The sequence below is a fragment of the Sphaerodactylus townsendi genome, linkage group LG12 (genome assembly GCF_021028975.2).
Source record: "Sphaerodactylus townsendi isolate TG3544 linkage group LG12, MPM_Stown_v2.3, whole genome shotgun sequence".
Lineage (NCBI taxonomy): Eukaryota > Metazoa > Chordata > Lepidosauria > Squamata > Sphaerodactylidae > Sphaerodactylus > Sphaerodactylus townsendi.
The window spans coordinates 3,222,366-3,247,082 of record NC_059436.1 but is presented as its reverse complement, the minus strand read 5'-3'; the positions used below and the strand labels follow the sequence as shown (position 1 = coordinate 3,247,082).

The 24,717-nt window shown below is 43.6% G+C and overlaps 1 protein-coding gene across 4 annotated transcripts in view; it reads right to left on the bottom strand.

Moving 5' to 3' along the window:
• The window catches only part of DPYSL2 (dihydropyrimidinase like 2), a 77,322-nt gene that overhangs the window by 8,443 nt on the left and 44,162 nt on the right, over positions 1-24,717 (bottom strand). For all 4 annotated transcript variants that reach the window (XM_048512212.1, XM_048512213.1, XM_048512215.1 and 1 more), the window contains exons 4-10: positions 13,300-13,464; positions 12,496-12,557; positions 10,813-10,893; positions 9,473-9,541; positions 6,584-6,704; positions 1,964-2,120; positions 989-1,130 (exon numbers count right to left, since the gene is read on the bottom strand). In XM_048512212.1, coding sequence (XP_048368169.1) covers positions 989-1,130; positions 1,964-2,120; positions 6,584-6,704; positions 9,473-9,541; positions 10,813-10,893; positions 12,496-12,557; positions 13,300-13,464 — 797 coding nt within the window. The remainder of the gene's footprint in view (positions 1-988; positions 1,131-1,963; positions 2,121-6,583; positions 6,705-9,472; positions 9,542-10,812; positions 10,894-12,495; positions 12,558-13,299; positions 13,465-24,717) is intronic.

Below are 24,717 nucleotides of genomic sequence, written 5' to 3'. Positions count from 1 at the left end.
TAAACACATTTGTTGCATGTTGCTGCCGCACAGGAAAAATTCTACCTTTAGAGATGGTGACACACGATCGCAAGAGCACTGGTTATGGCAGATCACACCTAGCTGGGGTCAATTTCTCCAAGGGAATAGATCCAAACGAAGTTTACGTACACATAAGGCCCATTCATTTCAATGGCAACATAAGCCGATGCTAGCTCTTCTGCTGAATAATCAAATGGGGCTTAAGTGTGTCTGGCTCTTTCCTGAAATTCTTGTTACAGTTTGGGACAGTGTCCAGATTGACAGCAAAACCAGGCTTTTATTCTCATCTAATCCCCAAGGTTTTCCACATAGTACATAGCAGCAACACTTGGCTTGCAACCATGCCCCTTTTTTCTAGAGTTCATGAAAAACAGAAATTCAGAGCAGGAGGTAAGGGCATCTCTCCAGCCCACCCACCCAATTGGGGTCTTCTGGCAAACCTCCATCCCTCAATCTAAGCCTCATACAAACACATAATATGGGGCTAACGTCATTGGCTCATGATAAAGGGATATTAAGGAAACCTGACATGTGTGTGTGAAAGATACCTTGAGCTCTTAGAAAAACGTGGCATGGGAATTCATTATTCCTTTTTCAACATTTCTATAAGAAATGGTCCCCACTTGACCATTCCAGATAAACAGCTCAATCAGGACCTGAGGCTCCTCTGACTGGTGGCTCAGCAACATGCCAAAACGCACAAAATCAAACTAGACAAATGGCTATTTGGTCTGCTCAAGCTGACTGAACAAGAGCCAGTTAAGGACAGGAAATCTCCAAGCCCTCGTTGTCTGGACACCTGGATCATTCTGAGTGATCTAAGCTGAACTGATTTGCAGGCACAGTGGATTCACGCCACAGTCCAACCATCCACGTTCAGCAGGAGCCAGAAAATATCAAGTAACGTCACTTGGGAATCATCCAAAAGAGCCAAGTTCTTCCCCCGCATCATGTCAAAGCAACACACCACAGCTTTGTCCCAGATGATAGACATCCTTTCCTCGGTTCCATTGGTTCCTTCAGGGATCAGGGTGAAGTTGTCCTTTCCAACAGCTTTCTGGGCAGTGTTGAAGGTACAGTGGGCACTGCCAGTGACCTGGAGATCGCCACTAAAAGCAACAACAAAAGGTGTGCACTTGATAGACATTCCATCCACAGAAATTCCCTTCTATAGGCCCCACCTCCCTTGTTTAGCTGCTGTGCTGAAGCTAAGGGGCAGCAGCCACTGACGCATCTCCCTCCTCCACCCTAGTAAGGGGAAGGCAAACACGCAGGCACAAGGTCATACTGCCCCCCCCCCAAGTCCTTTTGTGCCCCCCATGGGGCTGTTCGTGTCTTCTTTCTCTCTTTTTTAAAAAGGGTCATACTTTCTGAAAAGGTGATCCAGCCAATCAAGGATCGCTAGGCAGCATGGTAACATTATGCACAACACTATGAAACCCATCAGGTTTGGCTGCCTGATATCCTGCAAACAGTCAAAGCTCAGCTCACAACCGGAACAAAACTCTGATCCCGACAGAAGTCAGTTTCAGCGAGCCGGCTCAAGGTTGACTCAGCCCTCCATCCTTCTGAGGTGAAACGAGTAACCCAGCTTGCTAAGGATAAAGTGTAGACAGCTGAGGAAGGCAATGGCAAACTACACTTTAATACAGTCTGCCTAGTAAACATCATGTGATGTCACCCCATGGGACAGCAATGACTCAGTGCTTGCACAGGAGACTATCTTTACCCTTACCGTGCGAATCATCTCGTTTTGCAACCCCCCTCACTATCACCAGAACAGAGGGAGGATTTTGTGTGTTGTTGAGGGGGAGGGTAAGATCCAAATGTTTTGTGAATCCCCATTCATGTCCGCCCAGATCTAAAAAGGTTTTTTTAAGGTTTTCGTGATTTTAGATTTAAGCATGGGTTACCCAGTGCAGAAAGATCCCCTTCAACTCACCAAGACAGCAGAGAATTGAGGAAGTCTGGGGTGGTAGGGTCAGGGCTCAGGGGTGGAGAGGTGACGAAAGCTGCTGCTTTGGCCCAGTTCTTACTCCAATAGTGCGATCCATCCGTGCCCAAGCTCGCTGTGATGGGCTCCCCGTACACCACAGTGCCTGTGATTCAAGAGGACAACAACAGGGTTGATACTAACTACTCTGGTACACACTCTTGCAGCATTACACTTCATTATTCAATTCCAATTCCAAAGCCTTTATTGGCATTATGCTTCATTATTTCATTTATACCTCATCATTCCGCTCTCCTCCATTTTATTCTGAAAACAATCATGCGCGGTGAGCATGATTGAGAGCAAGCAACTGGTTGAGAGCAAGCGACTGGCCCAAGGTCACTCAGCAAGTGTCCATGGTACAGCAGATATTCAACCCTGGCTCTCCCACATCCTAGTCCAACAATCTAACCCCTATATCAACACTGGCGGGTCAGTCTAAGGTCGCTGCTTTTTCTAACTGGGCACCACACTTCACAAGTACACAGAGTAGCTGTATATGAGTCACTCATTCAACAGTGAACAATATTTTGTCTAGTATATCCGTCAAACTCAAGACAGTGTAACTGCTGAGACCAATGATGAATGAGATCCCAGAATGATGAATGAGAAAAAAATGAAATTAAATCAGACACTCTTCCCCTTGTTAGGAAGAGCAATGTTTTGTTCCTACAGAGGCACAAGAACTCCTATTCAGTCTACAAATTCTAACACTGCATGATTGGCACAAGTTCCCGCTTGCTTCTGCTTGTGGGTCTCTGGATACAACTCTATGGTACACATTCGGTTTTTACTTATACAGGATCATAGTTTTATTCCAACTCTGCTCCAATTCTGTTGTTGCAAGCCACTTTGATTGCATGCCGAGAAAAGTGGGAAAGAGATACTTTAAATAAACAAACCATTCATTTGCAAAACATTTTGCTTGAGAAAGTTGATATTCAAAGCATGTTGGATATTAAAGATACTGTTTTGTCTACACAGCTGGCCCAATTGCTTCCCCCTCTCTTGTACAATTTCACAGCTGCTGCTTCTTCCGTTATTTCCAAATCTCCATCAGTCCAGTGTACAGTTATGGTTAGAAAGTTGTACTAGGACTGGGAAGACTTGGTTCAAATCTTACAGCCAGTCATAAAGTTCACGGGCTGACCTGGGGTCAGTTTCACAGACACACACTCAGCATAACCTATCCCACAGGATTTTGTGAGGCAAATCAAGAGGCAAATTTGATATTCTGCCTTCAGCTTGCTCCTTGAAGGAAGGGAAAGATATACATGTAACAGATGGATATATAGAACGTAAGTGTGCTAAAAGGACATAATTATGTGGCAAATTATCAACAAGAACTGACCACAGAACCTTTTTACAATATTTAGACTTGGATTTGGAATAAACGAAGTAGTGAGACAGAATACCTCTGAATATGTAAGCATCTCTTCAATCAACAGATCCCTTACAACAGATTTTGTCAGAAAACACAGCTTAACATGTACAATCATGAACAGAAGAGCCCTGCTGGGTCAGATGAAATGATCCACCTAGTCCAGAAGACTGTTTTTCAAAGTGACCATCGAATGCTATGAAAGGGCCTACAATGAGGGTAGAGACCAAAAATTCACCTGCCAGGAACTGCCTCAGAACACAGAGGCATCATTCAGCCACTATGGCTAACTACCCACACAAATGTGTCTAATCCCTTCTTAAAACTGTCTAAACTGCATCTTGTGGCTGTAAATTCCATCATGGACTACATGAAGTTCATCCTAAAGCTACGGCCCATCAACTTCATGGAGTGTTGCTGTGTTTGTGGGAAATTTGTTCCCCAGTAGACCACAATTCAGAAATCAAATGCTGCTGAAATAGAAATAAACATTCCCAGGATGACAATGAAGCCACCACCCACATCCACCCCTAGATGGAAAAGAAATCTCATAAATTTTGGTTTATTTAGACTACATCACATTTAGTCCAAGTTCTCCATCCACAGGGAAGGAGGAAACAAAAGCTTTCTGCTTAAAACAATTCACACTTGGGGATGCCTTAAATAGAAGCTAATCAAGCTTTACTACTGAAAGAGAGGAAACAGGAGCTCTTGATGTATGAACAGCAATTCCCCAAAAGCTAAAATTCAGAGAAAAAAATGCTCTGTTACAGCAAGGTGACTTATTTGGGCCCCATTATTTGGGATAACTAGCAGAGATAAACACCAAACTGACTCACAGATTACAGTTCGAATCTCTGTTAAAAATAGATTTTTTTTTTACAAAAAATACATTTTCTAGGTAACCTTGGCCCAATCCCACACTCTCAACCTAACCTGCTTCCCAGGCTGCTGTAAGGATAAACTCGAGGAGAAGAGAACATGTACTTTGGGTCCCCACTGGAGGGAACTGTGGTGTATAATGAAGCAAATAGAATAAAATAAAACGTGAATGTATGGCTCAAAATATGAAGAGTGCCTGTGAGGCAGAATGAATGTACAAACCAGATCCATCACATATGGCACTTCTCTAAGACTCACTTAGAACTCCCACTGCAGGTGGTGAATCTGAGCAAATGTTATAGAATAAGTAAACTAGTCCTGTTGTCAATTCTGGGGCATGATTATGCTCAGCTCTCTGCCTCATGGCAAGGGTGAATGTACATCGAAGCAAGATCTCCTGTATGGTCGTATTTCCCCACACCCTGCTTCACTTTCCAGTTTCTTTGTGCCAAGTGACACGGGTGAGGGTGAGTTTAATTTCTTTGCTGCCAGAGTGATGGTGATTTGCCAGTGAGAGCACCTTTGCCCCAGACATCTTCCCGCCACCCACCACCAGCCTACCTAGCTTCGCCCAGCCCACTCCCTTGCACTCCTGTGCACGTCTCTCCCCTCCCCCCGTAGCACCCGCCCCCAACTGTTCCTCCCCCACAACTGTTTTCTGACCCAGATGGATAAAATTTGGCCGCAAATGTTAGTGCTGTCTGCTTGAACAGACAGGAGACTAATCAGTCTCTGTTAAACAGAACCCATTGACAGCATTGCAGTCTGTATGGAAAAGGCAGGATTGGGAGAGTGTGCCAAAAGTGGATCAGGGGCAAGATTTGTTATAACTTTAATATTTGTTATTTATTATAGCACAATATATCAATATAAACAGAGGATCTCTGCAAAACCGCTGCCTTTTATTACATTTGAAAATATGATGTTTGGCTCCAAACAGATGACTGAAGAAGCAGTTCCTTTTTATTTGAGTCAGAAGCAGGGCTGCTGGGAAATGTAATCTTCCATCTTGGTATTACCATTACATTACCTTCTCTTCTTGCTTCCCTTACTGTTTATCAGATTGGCTTCATCCCACCCTAGCCTCTTCCTATCTTCCTGCTTTCTCCTTGCAGTTTCTTCTGATCAACAGGTACCTCTGTTCACTGCTCCAGAGTCCACACCACTGCTTGCTTGCTGCTATCCCCAGAACTGGACTTCAATTGTTTCATAAAGTTGCCCAGATGATGGATGATTGCTTCTGCCATAAATTGTGGTTCATGAAAATGGCCTCATTCCATTAAAGGGAATACTTCACTCGTCAATCCCTGGCTATTAGGTGCGGTAAACTTTTTTTTCAGGTTCTGCTTTAAAAGTCCTGAAATTTTTTGGAAAAGCTGAAAAAGGCTATATGGGCTTTCTTGAATTTCGGTGTTTTTGTTTTTTAAAAAAAAGCCAAATTGGCTGTGAAGGGCTGCCTCCCTGCTTGTGAAGAAGGAAACGACTTCTCAAGTGGGGTGAGAGGGCTGCCTGCGGGATCAGCAATCTCCCAACCTGGCAGGCAGCTAGGAGAGCCGAAAAACCTGAAAGCCGAAAAACCTGAAACTCTTCTCCATAGGGCAAAAAAAAAAAACTCTGAAAAAGCCAAAATGGAGTTTGGGGGAAGTTTTTTGGTAATTAAGATTTACCAGATGATTAGACCTTCTAGCTATTACCCTGCATTTCTCTGGGGGTGGGGCAGGGGAGATTAAATGTTTCCAATTTAATGCTGAGAGGACAATTGGTCCCAAGTCACCCAGAGAAGCAAATGGGGATTTGAATCTGGTCTCCCCAGTCCAATATTCTAGTCACTAAAACACACTGGCTAAACAACAGCACTGGCTAAACAACAGGACACTCTGAGATGCCAAACATGCCTATTTGGAGTCAAACTAGGCCAATGATCAACCACCATCTTAGATACCTTTACCGACTGAGTCTTCTGTAGTTGCATTTGGAAAATGTGTTCAATTTTGGACAATTGAACATCTTAAGAGATTTCAGAGAACAGGGAAGGGGCCAATTTAGAAGGAAAGATGAACAAGCACTCAATAACTTCAGTATTTGCAAACAGGCATTACCATGGCAACTGCACTGGGCAGTGGAACAGAAGAGGAAACAGCCCAAGAAGCTGTTTGGCCTGTAGAATAATCCCCCATGAGAAGTGTAGGAAAGTTATAAAATCCAGATTGTACACCAAACATACTCAAAAGAAGCTGCAAAGCTCCACTGGCAAAGCAAGACCGGGAGAACTAACAAGATCTTCCCATTTATTAATAGAAACATACCCTTTTTCCTGGCTTGGGCAATCACTTCAGCTGCACTTTTGCTCATCACCTTAGTGACATACAAGGGACAGTTGGTCTGGTTAGCGATGGTGATGGACCGGTTCACAGCTTCAGCCTCAACCTGGGAAGGGAAGGAGTGGGGAGGGGAGAATAAGAAGAAAGATCGGTCTTCATAACAAGTACTCAGGGAAGGATTTCCCACAATTCCCCAATGACTTCTTTGGCACTTCCCTTTCGAAAACAGCCATAAACAAGTTAGTAGAAACAATGAGCAGGAGACCTTTGTTGAACAGAACCTGGCTATGGTCACACATCAATCAACCCATGTCTGAAAAGGAAGCCAAGATGCTTCTATGCTCCCTTCTTCCCTGAGGCAAAGACTGATTTCGTCACAATGTTCCAATTAGACAGTTAACAAATAGGTTTCTTCTTGCCTACAAATTAAAATTAAATTATGGCTTGTTTTTCTGGCTCATTGGAGAGAGAGGGAGAGAGAGAGAGAGCGCAGTATGTTAGGTGTGACATTGTGACAAATTGTGGTTCATTCCAAACCAGCAATCTTTAATCTCTCTGTGGTGGGCCAGGGGAGGCAGGAAAGCAGGAAACACGGTTGAAAATTTCCAGACTTGAGTATATCATAAACAAAACATGATCTGTCTATGCTATCTGCGTAGCACCTTCTTTTTAGGAAGGCGGGATGTCAATAACTTAACAAGGCTGCAACCATGTAAAAGGACACACAGAAACGCAAACAGTTTGATGCTCTCAGCAAACCCAGGGTTTGCTGAGAGCTGAAAATAATTCTGCGTACCTTTAGGACAGCTTTCCCCCACCCAAAAAGCTGCAATGGGAAAAAAACCAGAGGTGCAGTCTCTGACCCTCTGCCCCCAGCAAAAAGATGCAAGCACAATGGGAATATCTGCATTTTTCCCCAATGGTGAAGCAAACAAGAAAATCAGCATAGGGGGCAAGCCTTAAATGCCTGCACTGATGCTCCAGTGAACACTGAAGCCGCCCCATTCACATTCCAGTAGCTGCCCTAAAGCAAACAGTAGCAACACTGAAATCCAGGAGATCTGACTAGAAAACTCCCAGTTCATTTCTGATTTGACCTTGAATAAGTTGACTCTTTCTGGAAGCCCTACAGCACGGAAGGATATTTATTCAGAAGTTGGCACTGAGTTCAGGGGGCCTTGCTGTCAGCTAAGTATGCTTACAATTGGACCTTTACAGTGAAATCTTAGAATTTCATCTTTCTTAATGTCACTGTCAGCCTCATTTCCCAGAACCTAAGACGACTTGTTATGTAAAGAGGTAGGAAGGCAGGCAGGAAACTTGGCAGTCATGATTTTGGAAATAAGTTTGGAAGCATCCAGGCAAATACTGGAGTGTGGGGGTGGGGGAGAGAGAAAAACCAGAAGTTGCTAGATAAGTTTTCCAGTGAGGGTGGGCTTTAGTGCACCATATAGTGCTATTCTCTTCAGCTAGGAATAGCAAAAGCAGTTATGCAGATACCTTTAATTTGTGTAACATATATTACAGAATTCCAGTTGCCTTGAGGCACAGTTCTACATTTTAAAGATGCCATTAAAGCCCAGATAATTTCAGTTTCTTTTTAAAACTTCCGCATGAGCAAGAAGCTGTAATGCATGAAGCTGTTACAAATATTCCTGGCCCTCACATCAGGCAAAACATTATTACTGAAACCACATAAAACATTGTAGCAGCCTTTTCCACGTGGGTGGGGAGACACAACTATGAAATGTCGCCTTTCAAGTCTCCAAACATCGCAGGCACAGCCTGGATGGACTTAGTCACCACTCACAGCCACTGCCAGGAAATGTTAACTCACTGTGTCGCAGAACTCCTAGGATTTTAGTCTGAGATATGACCATCCTCCCCTCCCACCCCTGCTTCTCAGCAACACCATAAGGGTGTAGAATATGTCTTCCATTTAGATTTAGCATGCCCTTCTCTCCTTTCCCTAGTCCTACAACAATGTAGATTCCACTCCTTCTTCATCTACTGTGCTGCAGAGAGTGGAGCCTATCTGTTCCCGGAGGAGCACAGACAGAGAAGGAGGCTGCTGCATTAATTTCTCTAAAGAAAGTGAACTTCCTGATTCACTCCGTCTTTTCCCCATAAGCTGCCCCCTTCCCTTTCAATCTACGACTCCTCCAGAATTGAAACTTCCTCACTCAAGTAGCTCTATCCAGCTCCTTCGCCTCACCTGATTTTCCGCCTTCCAGCGCCAACCCAGAAGTTCATCTGCTCCTACACAGGCTTTTCCTTCCTTCCTTTACTTCCCTCTCCGCTATAGGTTGAGTATTAGGAAATGTAAATATGCAGAAAGAGCAAAGCTGACCGCATTAAGAGATAATGGTTTGGGAACATTTTCACAGGGCCGGAAGCCCTTTACAGAATGCCTTTTGAAAAACTATTCAAATAGAGAAATAGCATCAGGGTTTGAAATCTAAAGAAAACAGTAATTTATGATTGCCAGAAGATATTGAAGAGAGAATCGCAAGATCAACATGTTAATTTTATGTACTGAAGTTAGAGTTAACCTGTAGTCAAAGATAAAATACCTGGAAGTCACTACATGATGTGCAATGGGTTGAATTTTCTTTCTATGTGTGTGTTTTGTGTGTTACCTTTTCATGTGAGAAAATAAAAAAAATAAAGAAATAGATTCTGTGAAAACAGCTGGGGAGTGGGGAAAACATTCCACAAAGTTGAAGGCTCCCATGCTCGTGTAGGGACATCTGCGGAAGCCAGCTGTTCAAAAGGTTTGGAAATTAAGACAGCAGAATGCACTTTTCTCAATCTGTAGAATTTACTGGAATGGCGGGGCTCATTCAAGGCTCGGAGATAACCAATCACACTCACCTCTTCAGGCCTACTCAAAACATGCCCCTCAGGCCCAGTGATTCCCAGTTCCAAGATCCTTTGCTGTTCCTGCAAAAGGAAAAAAAGGATTAGAGTTTAGAAATATTGTACATGAGAGAAATTTAAGAGTCCTGATCCATGCTTACTCTACACGGCCACATCTGCTGACAACCTGCCAAACTTCTAATGCATGGATCATGAACAACTGCTTACAACCGCAATTGAAAGTGTCTTCTATCAAGTCAAATTATTGGTCCAACATTTTGTACAGGCAGCAGTGCTTCAGGGTTACAGACAAGCTGACCCTGAAAATTGAGATCTTGTAATTGGAGATGGTGAGAATTTGACCTGGGACTTTAAGAATTTGCTCTGTTGCTGAACTACAGCACCTCCCAAATTCCATTTTTTAAAGAATGGAACAGATGAGACATCCCTAAAGCTGGTTCTTTTTTTAAAAAAAAAGGAGAGACGGCCCTTTCAGAGTTTAAACTGCAGTGATCTGGCTTGGCCCAATGGTTGCTTGAATGACAAGTGCTTCCCAGCTGTTTTGTGTTGCAAATGCACGGACCTTTCCATGGCCTTATCGTTTGATTTATTTCTATTGTTTGATAAAATCTGTTGTAAACCTTTCCCAGGGCCCTGAAAGCAGATGGAATGGAATTATTTTATATGAAGGGATTTCTGGGAAGCAGCCCAGAAGCAACAGGATATGTAGAATGGGAAATCTGGGCTCCCTTGTGATCTCATTTTTATGCCATCCTTCTTCCAAGATGCTCAGGGTGGTGACTATGGACCCTTCTCATTGTATCCTCACAATCACCATACAACTTAGGTTAACATGAGAGCCGAACTAAAAGCTACAGCAGCCATGGGGCCAAACTGTGGTTGCCAATGCTGTTTTAGAAAAGAATTTGCCCAATTAAAAATGCCACAAAAGAGCCCATGACAACGCAGACCCCAGGAATCTTGTGTGTGTGTCCTTGCATTTTGATCACTTTTCTAACTGCTGAAAATGGAGGCTCCATGTTGTAGAAACTGGATTCTTTCCCTTTCATAGAATCATAGAGTTTGACGAGACCACAAGGGACATCAAATCCAACCCGTTGCAATGCAGGAACACACAATCAAAGCACTCCTGACAGATGGCCAATCAGCATCTCTTCAAAAACCTCCAAAGAAAGAGACTCCACCACACTCCGAGGTAGTGCATTCCACTGTCCAACAGCCCTTACTGTCAGGAAGTTTTTTCTGATGTTTAGGTGGAATCTCTTTTCCTTCACCTTGAAACTATTACTTTGTGCCCTACATCACTAACTGTACCAGCAAGAACTAAAAGTTACCTCAGCAATGATGTCACCATTCTCAGCGTGGACTTGGGCAATGGCGCCGATGTCGCGGATCACGCTCAAGACCTCATATATCTAGGAGACAGAAATGGTGTCATGTTAAGGCTCCCAATTTGTTGTTATTACATTTCAACCGCATTTTTACTTCATTATGGACTTGGTAGTGGCTTGGTGGTGACACAGTATCCCTCTGGCTTCCAATCTGGGCTGCCTGATCTGACTAGGTTATCTCTATTGTTAAACAACTAGGATCTCGGTCTTTGTGAAGAGATCGCCAATTTCATTGCAGAGATAGTTGAGAGTTCCCAGTAGAAAGTATTTGTTGTGCTCCCCATGGGGCCTTTTATCTATCATGTATTCATGCAATTTTTCCCGATTCATGTAACTTTTTTCTGACTATGCCAATAAAGGCTTATGTATGCATGTATGTATCCCTCTGGAGGTCTCTAATCAGGTTTTTGCTTTCTCAAGATTTGTACAATGAATCATAAGTCTCAAGCCCACGGTGGCTCAAAACTCTAATTCCGTGGTTCTCTTGATCTTGGATTCTTAGAATTATTCACAGGAAGCTCTCCCACACTATACCAGATCACTGGTTCCTCTAGTGGTAGACTCATCTGCTCCAACTGGCAGTTGATCACCAGGATCTCAAGCAGACATCTCCTTCCCCAAAATCCTTTCAACTGGAGAAGCCAGGAACTGGACTTGGGACCTTCTGTATGCAAAGCAGGTGAGCAATATCTACTACAGAGCACAATATCTACTACAGTACTATATCTACTCTTTGGGTCCTCTATTCAGCAGCCAGGGGAGGGGGGCCGTTCCTACAGTTTTCTCCTTTAACAGAAGTTTGCTATGCAGAAATCTGGTGAAACTTCTCACAGTATGGAGCTCAGTGTTACTGTCAACTGTGTGTTACTGTTAACTGCAGTAGGTCAAACAGCTGCTCAGGGAAGAGCTGCAAGGACAGGGTTGAAATTACCAGTCCTTTATCTCATATGTATTCTGGCCTCAGCTCAGTGAAGCTAACATGGGGGATTACCCATTTCAAAGCCTCTAGTTCAGTACGAAGTACATGGGAGTTAACCTAGTTTATCTTCATAACACCTCTTGGGAAGTGGGTCAAATCAGCTGCCCAAAATCACCCAATAAGTGTTGTAGCTAAGTGGCCTTCCACAATCTGTCTCCTACACCGTACTGGCTGTCGACTAGCAACTATTAGTAGGAAGAGAGAAAATCACAATTGCCAACCAGTTTTGGTGGCCTGGAAAAAATGCAATTTGTAGCTTGATAAAAGTTGGCAACCAGTTCAGATACTTTTGTAATCATACAGTTTACCGCTTCCAATCAATGGGACCCCTAAAACACTCTACAATCTCCTTCGAGTCCACCCATCATCCAAAAATCTCATGACACACAAAAGGCTGCGGGGAGTTTATAAGCTTCACCTTGTACAGCAAACACAGCAAAGCTTGAAGGGGTGTTTCTGCCATCCAATGTTGCTTGTCCATTATACAGCAGGGGTGTGCCATGCCCATTCAAACAGATTAACTGAAACAGAAGCCTCATTAACTAGTCTATTTTTAAGTGCTCCAACTTTCAAGGCTACTGGATGAAATTGTGTATCACTACCAGGGACATTATAAAACCGAAGTACTAACCAAGAAGTTCCCATACCTGAGAATCTGTTAGCTGAAAGCGATCCTTGAAGGCCATATACACCAAGAAGGAATTCACTCCTTTTCAGAAACACAAAAGGAAAGGGGAAGGGATGGAGAGAGTGAGAAATATTTAAGCTGTATCAAATCTGCAAGGGCAAGGATGTAAGGATAGTCTTTACTAGGCCACACTAACAACAATCATGTCTTTCATATGCCAATTCCAGATGCTACATTAATCCAGAACACGAAAGGCCCACTGCACCCTCAGCAAGGTGCATAACAATTCATCTGTGTCAACAAATATTATTCTAGGCTTATTTCTGGAATCCACTGTGCACACAAAAAAAGCCAAAACATTTTTAATGTCTGCAAGACGTTTTATTTGTGCTGTGCAGAAAGAACCACAGGATCCTCTAGTGTGATATTAGTGGTTAAGATGGAGAAAAAGACATGCCCATGACAAGTACTTCTTTTAAAATGTTAACAACAATGCTGGGAGCTTGATTTTGATTAGTGAAACTGAGTGGAATTTGAAAGGTTAAACCCTCCCCCTTCCCTGTATGGCTGCAAGGTAAACTGAGGTGGCACAAGCCTAATATCTGCATGTTACATATGGACACAGATGTCTGACCTTCATTCAATCTGTCTGAACCCTAAGAAGGCTGTATGGAGAGCTATATCTGAAGTCTGCACAGCAGCACCATATGTTCACTGCAGAAGCCAAAAACAGAAATCATGACTATGGCTAATGTGCAGATGTTCTCTGGATCTCACATTAGCCTGAAAAATAACTGAAAGTCCGAACAGTTCTCTAGCTTACCATGATCCTTAACCAAGGCTTCCATCTCTTCCTGAACTCCTTTATGCCACTCTGTGATATCCACATGCAAAGAGTAATCACAGCAGGACTTGCTGTCAGCCCATTCGCGCCATTGGTCAAACGCAGAGAGCAAGCTGGTCCCTGGCTCTGGAACGACGTGATCAACTGCAGAAACACAGAGACAGATAGATTAAAAAACAACAGTACGTTAGCAACCTTTAATGTATGCCTAGAAAGTTTATAAATTCACACTTGTGACACAGATGGTGTTTTCACAAATTTCTGCAACAAAGATTGAGTTCTCATTGTAGAGATTGCTTGTTGCTAGAAAGCAACATTTCCCCAAGTTAATGTTTTCATGATATTGATTAGTATTCATTTAATGCAGGGAGAGAGAAAAAAGAATTATAGCAGCTCAATAACTTTGCCATGGTTTCTCAAACTCTCTCTCTCAGTGACAGCGTCATGAGTTGGCATTACTGGGTAGATTGTGGAGCCCCAAGAGGGCCCAACTCTAGAACTGATGCTGCAAAGGCCTCTGGGACACTCTTCTGTTTTCTCTGTGTCCCCTTCCACACATGCAGAATAATGCACTTTCAATCCACTTTCACGATTGTTTGCAAATGGATTGTGCTACTTTGCACAGTAAAATCCACCTGCAAAGTACATCAAAAGTGGACTGAAAGTGCATTATTCTGCACTTGAGGAAGGGACCTGTGTGAGGCAGCCTGGAAGCAGCAGAACACATCTAGTTCTGTTTACATAGTGCATGTTTAACCTGCTCTTCCTCTAAGTAGCTCAGGGCAGTATGTGTCATTCTCCCTTCCCTATTTTATCCTTATAACAACACTGCAACATAGGTGGATGCCAAGAGCCAGATTGGGTCATGATGATTCACAGAGCATTTGGACAGTAGACCTGAACATGAATATGCTAGATCTTCTGAGACTCCTATTACTACAACATGTTGACTTTAGAAGTGTACAAAAGAAGTCAAGCGCTGCTCCCCCTTCTCACAACAAAGGGCATCGAGGAATGCTAAATCTGGGGCCATGGGAATCACCTTGCCAGGCCTTCTGAAAATTTGGAGCCAGCTCTGCTGATAGCCAGTCCACTGGCCAGCAGCAAGAAGAAAACAATGTGGAAGAAATTATCCTAAGATGTACCATGATAAGTACTTCAACACAGAGGCAGGTGGAAAAGCCATCTGCAGTAACATCATGAAGAGTATATACTTGTCAACAGCCTACCCAAACAAAAAAGAAAAGGTGACTACTTTAGGACCAGTCTTGGCAAAGAGAATACAACGTTTATGAAAAAACCAGTGTGGTATAGAGAATAGAGATCAGAATCTGGGAAGAGACCCTGGTATGAAGGCATGTAGGGTGCACTTGGCCCACTCACGTACCCTCAGCCTAGCCTACCCCACAGAGTTGTTGTGAAAATAAAATGCAGGAGGGGATTCTCACTTTGGATTCTCAGTGACGAGAAAAGCATGCACATATGCGTGTGTGTGTGTAAATTTCAGCTTCTATTTTTCAACAGAAATTCTCATTTCAATTAAAAAGTCAGATTACAACACAAGCCTTCCAGATTCTAAACCAAAAAAAACCACATCAAAGAACAAAAACACTCCACCCAACCCCACCCCCCGCCCACATTCTTTGGATTACTTGTAGGAGTAGCTGGATGCTGTTTTTAATGTGATCGCCCACTATCACACCACAGCGGGTAACAAGCATGAAAAGAAAGTGGAAATGGTGGCCAAAATATACAAGAATGTCAGCTTCAGGATTAGGATTGGGATACATGAAAGCTAGACTGTCGACACAGCTTCCGCAATTCCCTTTGAGCTCTTAGACGGTTCACAGCTACTTTAAGCCAGGACTGGAAGCATTTATTAGCTCTAATCCTAGGATCTGACATGTTGATGATAAAGAATACTTCCTTTGCGAAGCAGCTCAAAATAGTACTGAGGCCGAGCAAATAATCTGCACATGACAACAGCCACCCAGTGACTGCAAGCTAGCATTTCACTCTATAATGATGCAACAGAGCAGCAAACCAAGTACCAGAAAAGAGTCCTACATATGATCCTCACTCCAGCACGGCATTGCCTCTGTTTCTAGGAGGCAGATGTGTGTTGCAACAGGCAACAGAAGAATACCCACATCTTATGGACTTCCCCCAGAATGGTAGGGCCTCATGAATCAACGCAATAAATTTCAGCTCAATTTAGAACTAATTATAATGAGTATTTGTGTTGCTCCTGTGCTTAGAATGGGCTCTCTGAGGCTAAGGACAGACCATAATTGAAGCTGGTTTGAAAATTCTAGTGTCTCGTGTATATATCCCCATCAGCTCAGAAAAGATTCTCTCTGAAGCTTGGGACAGACCATAATTCAAGCTGCCTTGAAAGAGAGAATTCTAATGACTTGTGCAGATATCCCCATCTATTTTTACCACTTGTCTGAAGCTGAAAAAACACAAATGCTGTGGAAATCTCCACATGCCCACCTTAGGGGTTACACCAGGCATTGCTGGACACCCCCCCCCCCCAAAAAAAAAGTATATGAAGCTCTTTATTTATTTATATCTTCCTTTTTACCCAATGGAGACACAAAGCAGCTTACAACATTGCTCTCTCCTCCATTTTATGGTCACAACTATCCATGAGCTAGGTTAGAGAGAGTGACTGTCTTAAACATGTCCATTTCAGAATGGGGATTCAAACCTAGGTCACCTAGGTCCTAGCCCAGGGGTCTGCAACCTGTGACTCTCCAGATGTTCATGGACTACAACTCCCATCAGCTCCTGCCAGCATGGCCAATTGGCCATGCTGGCAGGGGCTGATGGGAGTTGTAGTCCTTGAACATCTGGAGAGCCACAAGTTGCAGACCCCTGTCCTAGCCCAACCCTCTAGCTGTTACACCAGACTGGCTCTCTGCATATGTACGGTTCACACTCATAAGTCTTTGCTGCCTTTCATAGCTGCACATCACAGGAAGAAAAAAATCAAGGCATTGCCAGGAAACAGAAAGGTTAAAAGTAATGCACAGTCACTTGGCTTCCCAAGCAAAAAGGGAAATATGCAATGCAACCCTAATCCTCATCTCCGGTCCCTTCTTTATTACCTTTCTAGCATCAAGAGAAAACATTTTGTTTTTTTAAAGAGTCAGGTGATATGAGCCAGAACCACAAAGCTTTCAGCTCAGCATCTATCTTCCAACCCCACTGCATTCCAAAAAAAAAAAAAGATGGGAATTCTCCAGAAGGGGAAATCCAATGCACATCTTCCTAAAAAAGACAAATCCAAAGAAGGACTCAAGAACAGACCAGCTGGATCAGTTCAAAGGACAATACAGTCTAACATCCTGTGTCTCACACGGGCCAGATGTTTCTTCAAAGCCCAAGAACAAGGCTTGAAGTCCTTCCTCCACTGCTATGCAAGGGCAATCCTCAGCAACTACATACCACCTCTAAACCTGGAGTCTGCATTTAGCCATCATGGCATAAGAACCTGGCAATAAAAAAATCTCTGAGATGCTTTTGATGACGGAGGATGCTTAGTGAAGTCCACAAGCTCATGGCTCTTTCCTGCAGACACCAAGACATCCAATAGAGAACATGTGCGAAATGTCAGCTTACACTTACTTCTTGCCTACAGTAGCCAGATGTGGGTGATGTCTACTTTAGTCGCCCAAGAGAATCTTCTGCTTTCAGACTAGTGGCCAGAAAACTGTCCTTCTGAGATCAGAGATTCAAGCACACAGCAAATTTACACATTTGGCTTCCTCTTTATCCTCTCTGGACTTTCCAGATGTGAAGATATGATCCAGATGGTTTGGGTTAGCTGGTTTTTCCCACCACATGAGCCCATAAAGTGGTCACAGTTTAGACTAGCTCAATTTATAGTGCTTTTAAGGACTGCCACACACAGCTGGCTGTTTCACAAGTTGTATAGAGCCAGTTCAGATGGCAAGATGATCCCATATTCTATTAGCTTTATTGTTTACTGAGGGAATCCATTAAAACTTATTTACAAGTCAATGTGATTTCCTTTCTATGCTAATAAACACCGCTCACTTATGATAGGAACACATAGGCATAGAGATTCACCAGAGTATCAAATGTTTCCAGCATCTAAGTGTTCACACAACTGTGATTGCTGCTTGAAAAACACAGCAACAAGGAATCTATATTCTAGGACAGGAGTGTTGTTAGGGGGGAAGGGAAAGGAGTTTGTAAGCCCCTTTGAATCTCCTATAAGAGAGAAAGGGGGATATAAATCCAACTCTTCTTCTAATGTTTTGCTTGCATCTATAGCTGGCATCTTCAGAGGTGTATAACAGACTTCTCTCTGTGATACACCTCTGAAGATGCCAACCACAGATGCAGGCAAAATGTTAGGAACAAGATTTACCAGACCACAGCCACATAGCCTGGAAAACCCACAGCAAACAGTACAACTTGCCATCATGGGCTCTGTTTCCCAAACTTTGTACCATTTCATCTCAATATTGGCACTGCAAGAATAACAAGCTGCAGAAGTCAGATGGCTACACTGAAAAAGGGTCAATACCGCCTCCTCCTACAGCTAGCAGCTCTGCTGATTCTTGATCTCAGCCTCAATCCTGGGTCCTTTTCCCAATGACTCCAGACCAGCTGAGTTCTCAAATATTTATTGAAAAACAGAAATCAAAGAAATAAAACATAAATGCAGTTACAGAGATTGTTCAGCTGAATACATACTTAGGTTCTGTTGGGACCTCCCGCCAAGAGGTGCTTCTCTTAGCTTATCCGATGATAGTGTGACCTGGTCTTTGTTCTCTAGTATCCAAGAAAACTCTTATTACCGCCATGCGGTTAGACAGTAAGAGAAGGTGGTTTTGCCCCCTTCTACCTCCAAGTGGATATTAATTCACTTGAGTCTCATGGGTTCCCCCACCTCCACCCCCAATCAACTTTTCTGCATTCCTAAGGGACAGCTGGAGGGAAGGGAACATGGGTACGTATCTGTGACCATGAGTTCCTTTGCTTATTCAACACATTCTTTGGATTTTTTATCGACATAATTCATTTTATTAAAAACATTTCTACCCTGCTTGATCGCCTCAAGAATAAAAATCTAGTGCAACCTCTTTTTTTCCACGCTTGACCTCATTCTGTGCATCTTTCATTCTCAGCTCCTTATTACAAATCCCAGCCTTCCTCCCTGGCCCCCCTATCCATTTCCACCCTGCTGTCTCTATTGCTCTCTTTCCTCCTTCCTTGAACAAATTACTCAGCTTAAGATTAAAAACAGACAATGAGCCAACCAGAGAAAACAAAGCAGGCCACAGTTAGCTTATCGGAGTAGTTTTAATGTGCCAGAGTTGGCGTCGAGCCACCATGAAACACTGATGTTTTGAGAGAGCAAATGGATTAAAAAAAACTGGTGGAGGGAGATAAGCATTATAAACGCATCCGGCACGGAATAGCAAAATGCTCAGTTGTGTTTAGTTTTTTAAAAGAGACCAAGTACCAAGGAGGAATAGCAGATTTGAAAGAAGTCTTTCACAAAGCATCACCCATTCATAAGGGAGAAAACAAAACCTCGAAACATGATTTTAGTCACAGCATTAAGAAAGGTAACCTAGCTTGCAGCATTAGTGAGCATGGGTACATTCCTAAAGAACAGCAGGTTCTTACACCAAAGGTCACACTGTGAAGAAGTATCAATATATTTAATAGCAATACTTAAATACTACTCTTTCTGAGTAAAATAGCTAATAGTAAACCCTATACTTACATTCATGGATCAGGGCAACCTTGGAAGAAGAGAGGCTTTTTTCAAAACTTGGGGAACTCACAGCATTGCAGACAAATCTCAAAAGCCCTGCCCTGGATCAGCCAGGCTAGTCCAATCTCATCAGACTTCAAAAGCTGAGCAGTGTCAGCCCTGGCTAGTATGTGGGTCAAAGACCACTAAGGAATTTCAGGGGTACTATGCAGAGGCAGGCAATGGCAAACCACCTCTGTAAGTCCTTCGCCTTGAAAACCCTAGGGGGTCACCATAAGTCAGCTGTGACTTGATGTCACTTTACACACACAGTGTTTGAAAAAGAGAAAGCTGTAGTTTCCACTTGCACAAACAACTGCCTCAGAATCAGCGCTGTAAGCCTCTTTCTTTCCTGCCAGCTGCTGAGGCCACTGACTTGGAGCTAGATAGATGGGCAGGAGAAGGAAGGCTCCAGAACTGACCCCCTCCTCACCCCTTACACACACACACACACACAAACACACCACCACCACCACTCTACCTCTCTTGACCAGTGGGGCACAGGCAGAAGACAAATGAGAGAACTAACTATATAAGCAGGCAGAGGGAGGAGAAATAGGAGCCACCATTGTGTAGTGGTTAAGAGCAGGTAGACTCTAATCTGGAGAACTGGGTTTGACTCCCCACTCCTCCACCTGAGTGGCAGAGGCTTATCGGGTGAACCAGATGTGTTTCCGCACTCCTACATTCCTGCTGGGTGATCTTGGGTCAGTCACAGTTCTCTCCAAACTCTCTCAGCCCCACCTACCTCACAAGATGTCTGTTGTGGGGAGAGGAAGGGAAAGGAGATTGTAAGCCACCTTGAGTCTCCTTACAGGAGAGAAAGGTGGGGTATAAATCCAAACCCTTATTCTTCTCCTCCACCCCCATCAGCCTCTGAGGCTATTGTGTTAGAAGCAGAGAGGATAAGAGTCTCTGTGGCTTTGCCCACGTGCCACTGAACCATCTACCTCCACTGCCACTGCCTTGGATGATTGGCAGAGAGGAGCAGGTTCCTCAGCCATGCATCCCAATGCCCCACTGCCACAGAGTGTGTCAGGTGGCTGGATAAGTGAGCAGAGTGGCCTGAACCAACCCATAAAATTGGAAGGGGCCATAGAGGTCATCCAGACCTAACAAAATGTAAGATCAGTCCAGAACACCCCTGACCAGTGTTTGTCCAGCCACTGCTTAAGGTTCACCAGTGAGGGGGAGCTCCCCACCTCTCTAGATAGCTGACTGCACAGCTCTTACTGTAAAAATAATCCTAATACCCAGTTGGAACCTTTCTGTCCATAGTTCAAACCCATTATTGCCATTCCTATCCTCTGCTGGCAACAGGAGCAGCTCCCTGCCCTCCAAATACTGAAAGAGAACAATCATGTCAGCCCTCATGCGTTTCTTCTCCAGACTAAACATTCCCAAGTCCCCCAGGTTTTCCGCATAGGGCTGGGTCTCCAGGCCTGGATGGATGGAAGAAAGTACTGCCTAGTTTTGCCCTCAGGAGTTGCTATTTTTATCAGCTGATTCATGCACCAAGAAGCAATTGTGGAGTAGTGTGCAGGGGCCACTGCCAGTTCAGATCACAGTCAGAAGACCTTCCTGAGGAGTACTATTTGTCTAACCCTCCACATGCAAGATACAGTCACAGTGACCCATGACAAAGGGCTGCCTATGTTCACATAGTCTGTGCATTTTTGTGTAGAAAGAGCTTCTGTTTTGATCCCTTCCCAGACCACAGCTGACAATCGGCCATAGTTTCAGAGATGATGACATTGGGGCCAAATTGCTAAGGAAGAGGCTCCAAATATCCCCGTTTCCCCTAGCACAATAACAACTTTTGCTGCAGAACCCGCAAGCAGAACTCTGAAACCGTCTCCATTATGAATTGCAGCAGCAAGCCTTTATTGGCATAGACAACAGTACAACAATAGTAAAAAACTGATTAAAAATATATATACAGTACAGGAAATAAATGTTAAATGGAAGGAAATCTACTGGCATTTAGTAATTTCCAGAAGAAAGTCTGCCACTATCATCCCTCCTCTGAGATTGTTCTAATGGGGGACTTTAATGCAAGAGTAGGCGCAAATTTAGCTTCCCTTCTTGAGCAGGAAGGTTTTGATGATGAACCCTACCACTCACTCTTACTTCCTGCCCTTCTTGACTCCAAGGATACTCACTCCAATGCTGCTGGTAGGAAACTCATTCACTTGGCCATCATGCACAACAAACTTTGGCTTAACGGCTTAAAGTGCTGCGCCCACACTCAAGATTATACCTTTGTTTCTCCTCACGGCTGCAGTGTCATTGACTATCTTATTTCCCCAAAGTTGAAATCATCTGTTTTATCTTTCCATTATGAATTGCGCAACAAAGTGCATGGGCTTACACAGGTTCACAAGAACAGCACCATGAAATGTCGAAAAGGAGGGCACTATGTAGCAGGTTTGGGGGAGGCAAGAAAAACATAACAGATTAAAACAAAAAGGGTCAATGCCTGCCAACTAAAAATGTCGCATTTGGCAGCAAGACACACTGTGAACGACTCGTGCGGAAAAGGCCTATGACAAAAAACTGTACTGTATCTGCAATGCTCACTGCAGAGAACTGGCTGAATTCGTTCCTGGTACAGCATTGATCTAATTGGCCTGGACAGTCTACAGAAAAAGCTGAGCTTATTTTATTTGGTGGTGACACACAGGGAATGACTTTGAAGGACATTATGCAGTCAGCAATATTGCCAAGATGAACTGGAAGGAATGAGAAGGAAGTCTATCAAATGGACTTTCAACTTTTAAAAAGAAAAAGAAGGCAAGTTTCTGAGCTTCACAGAGCTACCCTCTCCTTCTGCCTGAGGCTTGAGGGAAGTTTTGCTTCACATGAAGCATACACATTCTTCCTATTCTATTGCTAATTACAATACTATGTAAGAACCACCACCCCCTGTTGGTTAGAACATTAAATCCAGCATCTTGTTCCTTATAGCAGCCAAACACTGGAAGCCCTGCATAGAGACCAGAATACAGAGCCGTCCGCAGCAACTAGCATTTGGAAGTATACTGCCTCTGAACATGGAAGTTCCATTTAGCAGGCACAGTTAATTATCATTAGTGGACCCTTGTTCCATAATATGTGCAATACACTTTTAAAAGCCATCAGAGCTTATGGCTATAAATTTATCATGTGGCAGAGTACAGAGGCGTAACTCCAAGGGGACCGGGGGGTGCGCAACGCACCGAGAATGTGCCCCTGTGGGGGTGTGGTGAGGACGTTCTGGGGGCATGGTGGGGGCGTTCCGGTGTGGGACGGGGGTGGAGGATGCACCAGTGCACCGGGCACTTTCCCCCCTTGCTACACCTCTGGCAAAGTATTCCACAAGTTAATTATACATTGTGTGAAAAAGTTTGCTCTTTTGTCTGTCAGGAATAGTCCATCAGATTCAGTGTGTACTCTACAAGTTCAACAATTCTAAGAGAGGAAGGAAAAATTATCTGTGTCCCACACCTTTTCCGCCTGAGAGGCAAAATAAATCAATCAATCACAGTGCCGACATGAGCAGATGCTGATGTGGGGACAAACCCAAAATGGAGGAATGAAAGAGTAGCACTTGGCCGCGGACTCTGACTCCGAATCACACCAGAGCAGCTTAAACAATCACGATATTCTGCCACTTAAATACTTCTCTCATTTAATAACTCAGTAAAACATCAAACATCAGTCCGAAGACTTCATGACGTCTGCCCACTCATACACAGAAGGTGTAACAGGTATGAAATACAAACTTTGCTTTGCCAAGACACTGGGTAACGAAGACAGTAAATAACAGGTAACATAGTCAGAATCCAGTTAATAATTAAACTCATCCATTTCTGAATAATAGTCACCAGCACAAAGCAAAATACTCAAAACCTGCTCGCATCTATATTAGCACCTTTGCTTTCTGCTGTTATGCAGCATTGCATCCGGGCTATGCACACAAACCGGTCATGCCTTACTTGGCACCTTTTCCTGACATTATTAATAGACCTCAGAGAAAATATCTGCAGATTGGAGGCTTCCCAAACCCCACCCACTCACCCAACCCCAGTAAAAATCATTAAAAGCTTATGGGAAATTTCCTTCATTACTCCAGTTAGCAAACAGAACTGACAGCAGGGAAGCGGTTTTATGTTAAAGGGCATTAGTTTTGATTAGAACTTTCGCTTAGGGGCTGTGTCAAACCTTCAGCACATAGTAAAAAAAAAGAACATGCTCTTGGGCACACAAATCAACTGAGCCAGATCAAAGAGCCAGCCAATATTACAGAGGCCTGCTGGTTAAAACAATTTTATAGTGTGGAAATCCATAACAGGAACATGCTAAACTGTAAGCAGACATCTCCCCTCTACTCCCAGAGAAGCATTACAGAACATGTGCATGTTCTAAGACATCTGGGTCTTAAGCTTTGGCAACGTGGCTTGATCTCAACTGATTTAAAACTGCTAGCATCTGACAAAGTGTGACCACTTGACAGATATGAATGGCCTCTTGCAGATCTTTTCATTTTAAAAATGTAATTACAGTCAGTTGTGGGTGCCGGCTGACGCCTTTGCTTACGATTTTGGATTTGTTATTACAATTTATATACCCAGGATTAGGGGGAGGCTACATTTTCAACTAGGCTGGGCCAACATTTGTGGGATCTTTTAAACTATGCAATATGCTTAATGCTGGATTAGGAAGCTTCCAGAGACAGATGAGAAAATAATATTGGTTTGGATGCACTTTGAAGCCTGTAAATGCTTTAGGCCTCCGGGACAGCAAAAAAAAAAAAAAAAAAAGACATGTAGCAGCTGTTTCTATTCTTTGCTTCCCTCACTCGACAATACGCGCTAGATGCCGAGCCATTACCCACAACCTGGGTAAACTCTTGCCAACCAAATATGGACTTCCTAGGCAAAATACCAGCACTTCCTTAATCGTGATTATTATTAGCAGCAAGCTGCATTTCTGAGAACCTCCTTCATCAGTATTCACTATAGTTGAGTGTTTCATTGACATCTACATCCTTTTTCAACCAGCTTTTCTGTTAACTAAAGTTTGCTAATCAGCTTCAAATTCTGGTTAAGAGAGAAGAAGAAGAAGAGTTTGGATTTATACCCCACCTTTCTCTCCTGTCAGGAGACTCAAGGTGGCTGACAAGCTCCTTTCCCTTTCTCTCCCCACAACAGACACTTTGTGAGGTAGGTCGGTCTGAGAGAGTTGTGACTAGGCCAAGGAATGTAGGAGTGCAGAAACACATCTGGTTCACCAGATAAGCCTCCGCCACTCAGGTGGAGTAGTGGGGAATCAAACCCGGTTCTCCAGATTAGAATCCACCTGCACCACGCTGGTTCACATGAACCAAAGGGAGCTCGACAGCAATATAATCCTTGGCACTGGAGAAGGCTGGAGTGAGGGAGAGAAGAGAAGAAGCTGGGCCACAGAGCATCAAGTCACATTTAGCCCATGTGACTTATCCCAACCTCCTACCTACATTAAGAGCACCAGTGTTGTGTCTCTACCAACCATTAGACATAAAACAAAGATAAATGTTTTTTACTTAGGAGCTATTTGCAAGTTCAGCAGCTCCCGCC